This window comes from Punica granatum, chromosome 7 (assembly GCF_007655135.1).
Source record: "Punica granatum isolate Tunisia-2019 chromosome 7, ASM765513v2, whole genome shotgun sequence".
NCBI lineage: Eukaryota > Viridiplantae > Streptophyta > Magnoliopsida > Myrtales > Lythraceae > Punica > Punica granatum.
This window is the reverse complement of record NC_045133.1, coordinates 5,201,322-5,213,274: the sequence shown is the minus strand read 5'-3', so window position 1 is coordinate 5,213,274 and position 11,953 is coordinate 5,201,322. Positions and strand designations below refer to the sequence as shown.

The window sequence follows — 11,953 nt, the reverse complement described above, 5'->3', positions numbered from 1 at the left end:
ATAATTTTTTTTTCAATTTTGTTTTTATTACGTTAATCATTCACAATGAAAATATAAAATATTCTTCTTCTCCTCCTCCTCCTCGTTGCCTCAACTGAAAGAATAAGCGGAAAGATAATTACGGAAATTATGGGTAGAAAATCAAATTTAGAGGAAAAGAAATGATGAAAATTGAGTAACACGATAATAGCGGAATAGAAGAAGATATCTAAAACAGCAATATTACTTTAATCGAGCACTGTAGACGATGGACAAATTCGGATATGGTTAAGAGGACAGGATTGTGTGATTCAATTGAATCTAATGGATAATTAATTGGGAGAATGATTAAGAATAGTGAGAAAGTGATCAATATATTGGGAAGTGTTTTAAGAGAGAAAATCTATGAAATTTCTGTACAATGAGACAAATTAAGAATTTTGCAAATTTGATACGTCATTGTTGGGTAATTAATATAATAAAGGAAAATGAGACTTATTAGGAATGATTGGGGGCCGTAATTTATTATCGGTAAGTACAATAAATATAATATTCCGTAATTTGGGGGTCTAAAATTTTGGGAGTCTAAGGCAACTGCTTTATGGGCCTTACTCTAGGACCGGACCTGATAGGTTTTCGGGGCATTGGATTCTCACTAGTGTTTCATTATAGATTTTTATTATTATTGATCGCGTCAGGTTTTTTGTACTCGTGTAATGAAATTATCAGATCTCAGACACCGGAAGGATTCTATTTGCAAATTAATATTGACTTGATTCCATCACAACCATTCTTCAACTATGTCAAAAATTCCAGCAAAAAGGTATATGCTCATGCAAGTTTCGCGCAAAATGGAAAGGAATATGGAAACGTTTAAAAAGAGATGAGGTGAGGAGTGTTAGTCAGCAAGATTCCGTATGTTGATGCAATGCGGCTATGATTGATTGAAAGAGAAAACTCTAAGAAAGAAGACACAAACTCCAATGCAAAACGGAAATCAAAATCCGAAACGTCGCGATATATATCATTTGACGTTCCCATGTATGGACATCCACATATCACTATATGACTTTTTGCCCAAAAGACTTAATTGATGATTCATCATTATTAAAATTATGCCTTAAACTTTTAGAGCACGTTTGGTTGGGGCGAAAGGCAATTAGAATCCGGCCCAAACCTCTTTATCAATTTTCACAAACCAAATTTAAGAATCGTAATTCTCATCTCCTCTATTATTATACCCAACCAAACAACTAAGTTTATATGTAATCTTAATTCCATTACGTATTACTTCACATTAGATACTTTTGTCATTCATGACTTATTCCATCACAGTGAAACAAACGTTAGGGCAAGCTTTACATATTATATACATACTAGGTCTTGAGGCACGTGCAATGCACATGTTTTTATAATAAAAAAATTAATCATAAAAAATTGAATATTTACAATTCACAAAATAACTGAAAAACATAATTAAATAATAGTTTGTTAGTATAGATTTTATTGTTACAAATATATATAATATTTATATCACACTATGTTTGTTTGTGCTACATAATATATATATATATAAACTTACTAAAAAGATCATTATGTAGTGTTTAATAGATCGGTTAGTTTATCAATTTAATTTCTAATAAAATAATTTTAAAGATATAAAAAGCCCAATCAATCCATTTTATGTGATAAAAGTACAATTAAATAAGACTCGTAGGAAACAAAGTAGAATCTACTATTGCATTTACGTTAAAGACTTTTATAACAAAACCAAAATCTCAAAATAATATATTTTTTTAAAAAAACCTATATTACTGAAATTGAAAAATATCTCAATAATCTTCTTATAGATATCATTTTTAAAAATTTAATGACTAATATAACTTGTAACAAAAAAATAACTAAAATCACTTATCCTTTAAGAAATAAAATGTATTTTTGTACATAACTTGGTGAATCTGATAGGCTCAATTCAATAAGATCAATTAGATTTTAAAGGAGTGATGACAAACATTACATAAAAAAAAAATATTAGTGAAAAGATATTCATAGAAATAATTTGTGAATAAGTTTATCTCATATCAATATTCCTAGTGTGTAAATGAGGAAAATTAAAATCTATAAAAAGATGCAAAAAAAAAAAGATTATCCAATTGCATCATGCTTGGACCTTGTCTGGATTAGCTTCAATTCCCCTATGAGTAACGATGAACCCAAGAAATTTCCCGCCTTGTACACCAAATGTGCATTTTGCCGGGTTGAGGCGCATAGAATATTTCTGCAAAACTTCGAATGCCTCACGGAGATCTGGACAATGGGACTCTCTTAGCTGGAATTTTGCAATCATATCGTCAACGTACACTTCCATGTTACGTCTGATTTGGTCCTGGAATATTCGATTCACCAATTGTTGGTATGTCGCTCTGGCGTTTTTTAAGCCGAAAAGCATTACCCGGTAGCAGTAAATATCACTGTCTGCATAAAAGGCAGTATGTTCCTCATCTTCATGGTGCATGTTAGTACAACGGATGGATCTATTTCATGTTTCGTTGTTATGATACATATCTAGGTTCATGTTTAACTGATATAATATTCTTGAATTTGAGCAGAGAGGGCGAGACAGAATTAATGAGAAAATAGGGGCACTAAAGGAGCTCATCCCACATTCCACCAAGGTCGGCAATTACTATTCAGTATCATTTGTTTATCGGAATTACTTCTGGCCACGACCTGTGCTATGGCACATTCCCGTTTGTACCGAATAATCATCAATGGTTTAGCTAACGCGAGGTTTACATTATATGAGATTTCAGACAGATACAGCATCCACATTGGACGAAGCAATCATGTACCTGAAGATGCCTCAACTACTAAGTACAGGTATAGACGATGCGCCTCGACATATTGAGCAGGTTTTGCACTACTGATCGACTGATCTACTTAGCGAGCTGTCTGCGTGTACATACTGATGATGTCAACGGGATGCGCGATGGTCCCGATGATGTTCCCACCCATGAACATGGGGATGGGCGTGACTGATCCAATGCTATTGTTCCCCAGCAACATGGGAGCATCAGCAGCTTCATGTCCACCTTTCCCATCACCACTATCATCTGCTACTTTTAACCCCGTACCATCTCATCACGTGACCCATCTGTGCCAAACGGGGCTCGCTCCAATCGATCATCACTTCAACCTGATGCTACGTCAAGCAGCCATGCAAAATCCCGTGCAACCACCACCACCAGGACCGAATTGTACCTATCCGCGTCAACACGATTTTCCCCAACAGGTATAATACATCGGGATAAGGGATTCAACTTGTAAATTTGATGTCGTATTTCAACCACACTTAATACTTTTGACTGGCTTTTGTTCTGGCAGATTTCCGCTTCTCTCAGGATCAGCTGCAAGGATGATGACCTTCGGCAATTTTTCGGGCAATGGGAAGAGCAAATTTTGTCCATTTTGTAGTCCGAAGTAGAGCGATTTCAGAGACTGATGTGGTGAAGCCAGTTGTTTAATCGAGTCTTAGATCAAACTGTACCAGTGAATTTAATTTTACATGGCCTAATGCCAATGACTACAGTTTGCCGGAAAAGATAATTGATGACGGTGCAATCCACTACACGATCAACCGCTAAGACAACTGTGGTTGGACTAAGAACGAAAGATATTCCATTGCAACTGAAAGCATTTTGCTACAAACATTCTGTAGATATCGTATCCATCGTCAGATAAGACTTTCCAAATGAAAACTTAGGAGAAATCATTTTCAAAACACGAAAATGGAGATGAGATCGCTGGTTCCAGATGATATACAGGAAATCGAATACCAGGAAGCGATGCGTTCACATATAGAGCCCTTCAGGGACCCCTTCTTTCTTCTTAAACATCACCTTATCCTTTGCCTTCTTAAAGTCCGCATGCGTTACCTGCATCATCACGTGTGCAATCAGAAACTCATCAAAAATCCAAAACCTCTGAATCTTAGACCAGCAGAGTGGCCAAATAATTATCTAATGAGTCATGACACACAATAAATGCCATTCTCATATAAATCTTCCTATGCTTCCTTTCAAACATCCTCCACTCGGTTATTTAGTCACGTGTCCTTTATTGTATGTCGGAGAAGAAATCTTTTCCTCAATCTCAATTCTCAAAAAGTAAAAGGGAAAAAAGGCAGATTATAAGCATCAGAGAGTTAGGATTTGCACCTTCATGCGGCGTTCCCTCAATGCAAGCAACCCGGCTTCAGTACAGATGGCCTTAATATCGGCTCCAGAGAACTCATCCTTTGTCATGACAAACTCTTCCAAGTTGACATCATCTGCTAATGTCATTCTCGATGTATGTATCTACAGCCACAGCAAATGACGGACTTTATCAGTCATGTGCTGAAGCAAATTCAGCATCACGAACAAAGCAGAGAAAGACTGGTCTCTGTGTGTCTAAGCTCTAAGCAAATACCTGGAAAATACGTCTTCTTGTTTTGATATCAGGCAGAGGGAACTCAATCTTCCTATCTATTCGACCAGGTCGAAGCAAAGCAGGGTCCAGACTCTCGATTCTGTTGGTAGCAAGGATGACTTTAACATCACCTCTTGAATCAAAACCATCCAACTGGTTAAGCAGTTCCAACATAGTCCTCTGAATCTCACGTTCACCACCGGAGTGGGCATCGTACCTAAAAGAACATAATGATTATGGCATTTGACATGAAAAAGATAAATGCAGAACGGCAATTTTAAAAAAGTCCACCAAATCACCTCTTTGTACCAACAGCATCAATTTCATCAATGAAGACTATTGAAGGTGAAAGCTCATCAGCAACTCTGAAGAGTTCCCTCACTAATTTTGGACCATCTCCCAAATATTTCTGAATCAATTCACTTCCAACAACACGCAAGAACGTTGCTGATGTTGAGTTTGCCACAGCCTGAGGAAAAAAGAGGAAAACATTATGGCTCTCTGTCATAATTTAATCTTCAATTTCCCATTTGTGTTCTTTCACTCGGTCCCACACCTCTCAAACAGGATGCGACTTCACAAAGCAAACATAACTAGCAAGACATTTTACGGGAGATATCACATATGATATAACCATCAAGAAGGAAAACCATCGTGTAAACCATTATCAGCAGGAAAATTAGGAATGAAAGGGAAGGTAGCAGGGCTTAACAGATTGGAAGTGCAAAACTGTACCTTCGCAAGCAAGGTTTTGCCAGTTCCAGGCTCTCCATATAATATAACTCCCTTGGGAGGTTTGATACCGATGTCTTCATACAGCTCAGGATGGGTAAGAGGGAGCTCAACAGCTTCTTTGATCTCCTGTATCTGGGCATCGAGACCACCAATGTCAGCATATGATTCCAATGGTGCCTTCTCAACCTTCATTACTGACACCATGGGATCGACTTCATCTTGAAGAAGCCCCACCACAGAAAGAACCTGTTAAGAACCATTCAAAATGTCAGATTCCGTTGTGCACACTCATAGCTTAATGTTATATCACTAGTTTCATCGACAACATGATTTCTATCTGACTCTCAGCACTCACAAGACCTCCCTAGGCAACTTCACTGTACTGACAATCACTGGCAAGTCGTTAAGGATGCACTTTCACACAACCGAAAAGACATCACCAAAGCCAAAACAACATATCAACTTAATATCAGGTATTTTTCTTTGCTTTACCATAAGAAACACGAACCAAGACAGAACCACAGATCCTCCAAAGTATTGGTTTGCTAACATTAACACAAAACTATTCCCATCTAACATTAGTTCCACAGTAAAGCAGAGGAATTTCAAGAAGAAATGCAAACACCAGAGGCTATATGGACATTTTACAAGGAGAGCCATTTCAACCCAAATGACCTGCATTCTTCGACTCAGTACGTGATTGTTGTTACATGGACTCTTTGCTCAAATCCTCCAATTACCAATTGAGGACCAAAACACCAAAAAGGTGAGATTTTAACTCCATATAGCAGCTCCATCGACTTCATCAAAGCTAATTCCCAACATCCCAGCAGTTTTCTAAGCAAGCAAACGGGGTAGCGAATTCGCTGTCTCTTATCACATCTTAAAAAGAAACCCTAAATTGCCCAGCCCTAAGAATTCTCAGCAAGACCACAAGCATATAAAATGCCAAGCCAATTTACTTCGAGAGCAATCAAAACCATACCTTGTTATGCATCAAAATGGCGCAGCCGGGCTCGAGCTGGTCCTTGTCAACAAACGAGAGGATGCTAACATAATACTCTGGGCCGACCGAGGACGAGACGATGGCGTGGTTCTCATCGATCAGTTCCTCCAAGTTACCAACACTCATGGGGCTTCCCCTCAGGTCGTCGACCTTAGATCTATCCTCCTCGGCCTTCTCCTCTTGCGGCTTGAGCCGTTCCTGATTAGCGACGAACTCCTCCTCCATCAGCAGGTAGTCCTTGATCCGCTCGAGCTTCAGCAGCCGGAGTTTACATTTCGTCAGGGGAGTCACCGTGGGGAGCCGGGCAGCTGCCTCAGGCCCCTTCTGCTTCCGCTGCTTCCGGCCGACCCGGGATGGCGGCGCCGCCGGCTCGAACTTCTTCTCCTTCTTGTCGGCCCCGTCCTGCTTCCGATCGCCGGGCTGCCGGTTAAGACCGCCGGGAGTTCCCTGACCCATGTCTTCTCTTCGATTGATAGCACAGACAGAGGGGCAGAGCGAGAGGGCGGATGAGATGGTCGGAGATTTTTTAAGGGGATTGGCTTTGGGAACAAGTTATACCTTCTGATCAGTGACGAGAAGAGGGAGGCGAAGTGGGCTTTCTGGGTTGGGCCGAAGAAACTGAATGGGCTTTATTTAGGAAAGTCATGATCCGTTTAGTTTGTGGGCTTACTTGGGCTTTGTTCTGTCTTACATCTTGGCCCAGCGTCATCCGGATGAAATCTTACTTGCTTGCGGCAATAGTCTCTCGGCCTACGAACAAGGAAGCTATAAGTAATGCAACTATGAGTCTCATGGAGAGTTTGATCATGGCTCAGGATGAACACTGGCAGCATGCTTAACACCTGCAAGTCGGATGGGAAGTAGTGTTTCCAATGATGGACGGGTGAATAATGCGTAAGAATCTGCCCTTTAGAGGGGAACAACAGCTGAAAATGACTGCTAATACCCAATAGGCTGAGGAGCAAAAGGAAGAATCTACCTGAGGACGGGTTGGCGTCTGATTAGCTAGTTGGTGAGGCAATATATTATTAAGGTTATGATCATTAGCTGGTCCAAGGAGATGATTAGCCACACTGGGACTGAGACGCGGCCTAGACTCCTACAGGAAGGCAGCGGTGGGGAATTTTTTGCAATGGGCATAGATGAGCTACCTTAGACACAAGCCCCGTTAACACCGTACAAGTTCGGGCCATTCTTTATGATCTCCTTGATTGGAAAACTTGTGTAGTCTCAATGATCGCCAAAGCTAACTACTTAGCTAACAAACTAGGAGGTGAACTTTTTTTTTCCCAGTTACAAGAAGGTGAACTTTAGGACAAGCAATCGACTACACTACTTTTATTGCTCATGCGACGAATGTGGACGGTAGTTAGAGCTGGATATACATAATAAGGAATCTCGATGCGTGTCCAAGGTTAGTAAGCTCATATAACAAATGACATATTGAGTTCTAATGTAGAGCTGGAAATGGAATAGTGATTGCCACTATACATCAATCCATATATATATATATAAACTTAGACAACTGAACAATAAATGGGGTCATAAAGGTAAATTTTGTTAATATCATAGGGATAGAAATGTCCTATATTTAATTGAAATATGTATCAAATAGGTATTATATCTTAATAACTAAGCATTATACTTTAACTAATTTGTCACGGCCACATTAATGTGTGTTGAATATATATCTATCTATATAATATATAAACTTGACTCCACCCTAAAAAATAGAGGCAAATAGTAAATTTATTCAGCAAAAAAATGGGGGGGGGGGGGCAAATAATAAATGTCTTACTAATTCATATGTTAATATATTATAATGAAATTAAATGATAATAATTTGTATAATTTGTTATTATGAGTAATAATAATATAATAAAAAAAGAAAAATTAAAGGTTCAATAGATAAATTATTAAAATCAATTAAATTTATTCAAATTCACGAACACTTAATATATAAGAAAAATGCATAAGAGAATATAAAAGTCCAAAAGTTTAAACGCTTTATAATTTCTACTCTTTTACTGAATAAAGTTGAGGATTTTGACTTAACATAATTTTTTAAAATTATTTAATTAGAAATTTCATTGATAATTGAAATATTAATTATGTACACGGATCTTTACCTATAATTCTCTAATTAAATATATATCATTGTGATATAAAATTTACCATATTCAAACCCTCTAATCTATATCAATTATTATTTTCATACTTAATTTCTTATTATGAAATTTTTTGAACAAAATTTGTGCAACGCACGGGTTCAACAACCTAATTATTACTATAATAGAGAACATTATGGTGTTAAAATTTTTTAAAATATCCTTAATAAAATATTTAAGATTGAAAACAAGCACTAATGCATGGTAATAATTAATTATATGGGTTGGTTGAAATGGTTTACCGCTTCCTCCTCTTAAATAAGATTTTGGATTTGAATCTATTTATCAATGGAGAAAATCCGCGTTTAGTCGTGGTCTATTGAGCGTCTTGATACTAACGTGTATACTAAAAAATTATGATTATAATTGTAGATATAGATAATTAACTACCCAATTTTCTATCCGATGCATTCCTCCTCTCTTCTCTCCATACGCCTCTCTTTCCTTCTTCTTTTTTGTGTGTATTCCTTGGTTTTGGAAGTCTCACATAGATTCCGACCAATCCGATTTGAACTAGGTCGGCCCACTAAAAAATAAAACTATCACAGCCATAATTTTTTTATATTTACAAGACTCAAATGAGTATTATTAAGATAAATAAGCGCCAAGTTACTTTTATCAACTCATATTATGTTGATTCTCTCTCCCATATAGATTGACCGCACATATATACCTGCTTCTTTCGTGAATCAAATTTATTTATTTATTAATTTTTAAATCTAATTAATTTTTTTAAAACACATCGACTAAATAATCTACACTGGATCAATATAATATTTTCTTTACTTAAACTTACACTATTAATTTGAGTTTAATTATTAGCAAAATGAAGTCATGTAAATCATGCGCACAGCACAAGTACGTGTCACAATATAGATATATATATATATACACACACACACATACATACATACATAGCTCACTTTGATAAAATAAATAGTAAGAAATCGAATTTTGCTTGTGAAACATCATTGTCGTGCAGGTACTTGCCCTACTTCGAGAGGAAAGAGATGGGCACGTAACAGATGTCAGACGAGAAGCAAAGTCATAGATTGAGAAAGAGTTTGATGCATAGCTTAATTATGTTTCAACACACCCTAAGAAGCACCAATTTGAAGGAGAGTGCAGCGTAGTAACACTTATTTTCACTTATTAACCAAAAGATTGCTTGATTTAATTCTCGCCGTGAGATTATTCATGTCATTTACTAGATATTTAAGATTTTTATTTTATTATATTAGACTTATAAATCTCTTTGTGAGCGGAAAAAAAACCATAAATTTGACTCCCTTACAGTTTCCCATAATAAAACTCCCCTTAGGTATAATAATGATAAAAATTAATTTGACCCGATTCACAGGGTCATCTTTTTTTAGGGCACTCTAATTTTTCCTTTTCTTTTTTTCTTTTTTTCCCTTTTTGCGCGCCAACTGAAAACTTAAAGCGCAATGGTTGATGACTAGTTCAACTTCAAGCCCGTTCATTAAGTTCTTTCAATTGCAAATTTTTTTTTTTTTTTGCATGACTCAAATCGCAAACTTTGTTTAAAGGGTTAAACCAATTTACGGACACACTTAGTTAGATATACACAAGAGGACACACATGGTATAGATGAGCTGTAGTACTTTACATACATAAGGAGAACTCGGATCTAGGGCAACGTTGAAGACTAGAAGAGGGAGGGACGATGATTAATTTGATCGGTCTATTTTCTCACAGCTCATTGAATAAGAGCTGACATCTCGCAGTAAATTCCTCATGCACTGCACTGCTCTGCCCAACCAAACCCAAAGGTGGGTCGCCTCATTTATTTTATTATTATAGTGGAATTAATATGTCATGTATAATTGAGTCTCCTTTCACGTATATCTTGTTCCCCTCCATTATTTCGTCCGCCACCTAATGTTTTGCAATTTATGATGAGATATATGTAACATCCCCAAGAGGTATATATTTCTTCCATGCATGATATATACAGGATTGGCACTAAAGGAAGAAGGTGCTCTATAATTCGGTTATTATTATGTATTCTTAGCGTTTATTAGTGGTCCCTAAAAGTGTAAATGATATCTCGTGATTCGGCGATACGTTATGTACAAGTGTTGTTCGGCCCATGCAGAATGACTAATTCGATAATTTTAAGTAAGATTATGTAATCTAAATATAGTACATGCATGCGAGAGACAATAACAACATAATTAAGGATATGGAATACAGTTTGTTATTCATTATCCTCCACGACCAAAAAGAGCCAAAAGCACGCTTACCCAACTTATGTGCATTCCGAGCATACTATCCTCTGTGAAAATGCGTCTTAACATGACCCAACGGCTGCATGCAAGAAAAACTCGAGCAGCTCCGACTAGAGGCGTGTGATATTTGAAGAACATAAGCATCCCATCATTTTCCTAGCTAGAGCTTGAAGATCAACTGACGAATCCATCTCGTCTCAAGCTGTTTCCTATCGACAATGTACATAACTTGTTAATCAAGTCCCATGAGTATGACGCCAAAGATGCAGGGAAGATGCCTTATATTTTTACATGACACTGGCAACTAATAATTCCCCAAATGATTCGCAGTATAGGACAGGCACTCCTCGATTCATCTGGAAATTCAGTCACATGCTTGATGGACCAGTCCATGCATATGGACTGTCCATAGATGATAGAGCGATAATATTTTATTGATCAATGATTTCTTCACTAATTGGATTTTCCATATACACATATATAATATACATATACATATGCATCTTTTGAAATGCTTTATCAAATATATATATATATATATATACACTTTCGATTATAAGAAAGATTTTGGACCTAATAACTAATATATATATATATATAATAAAATCGCACAGAAAATCTTGTTAGTGAGGATTGTTGAATGGTGAGCCTAGTTTCATGCGAGACTGTGTTTTGTGTATATTCCTGAATAAGCATTTTTAATCGTTTAAAAGAAGAAAATATTTCAAAGAACCATACATGCTACTGTTCAAGATTTCTGAAAATACAAAGCATTTGGAAGCAAAGCATGTACACATCTGAAAATTTCTTATATTTGCTCCCCCTAAATCAGAAATCCATTACTATATTATTTGCCCCTCAAGGAGCACGCCCCTCCTAAATACAAATCCTATCCATCCATCTTTATGTATATATGTATGTGTAACGTATCAATGTACAATTGCGCAGCTGTGTCTATTGAGTAATCGGCCTGAATATAAATGTATTTGAGAAAAATTAAACCCATTAATTAAAAGATTTAATTGGCTGCAAAACATATCATTGAGTTACAAGAATACGGGACTTTCCAACGTTCGCATAGACAAAGAGAAAAAAGTATCTAAGAGGTTCATCGATGAAAATTAAACCTGAATTTGTATTGAATTAAATGGCGAATATCGATACGCACCAAAACTCTTTTTTCTTACTACTCGATTTTAGAGAAAGAAAAAGACTGCCAAATATCCAGTTAGTGAAAATGCTATTTATTAACTTCCACCTGCACAAGCACAGCTCACCAATGGGTAATAATTGACAGAAAACTTTAGTTCCCTTTGGGAAACGTGAAAACCTGTAGGTCACTG

At 36.8% G+C, this 11,953-nt stretch overlaps 1 protein-coding gene across 1 annotated transcript; it reads right to left on the bottom strand.

Annotated features, from left to right (window-relative positions):
- Positions 1–3,634: 3,634 nt before the first annotated feature.
- LOC116214767 (26S proteasome regulatory subunit 4 homolog A-like) lies at positions 3,635–6,727 on the bottom strand. Its single transcript, XM_031550225.1, has 6 exons — positions 6,170–6,727; positions 5,185–5,430; positions 4,749–4,918; positions 4,450–4,666; positions 4,197–4,337; positions 3,635–3,914 (listed from the first exon to the last, which is right to left on the bottom strand). Exons 1-6 carry the CDS (start codon positions 6,644–6,646, stop codon positions 3,831–3,833), a joined length of 1,335 nt encoding a protein of 444 aa, XP_031406085.1. The 5' UTR covers positions 6,647–6,727; the 3' UTR covers positions 3,635–3,830.
- Between the last annotated feature and the right edge of the window lie 5,226 nt (positions 6,728–11,953).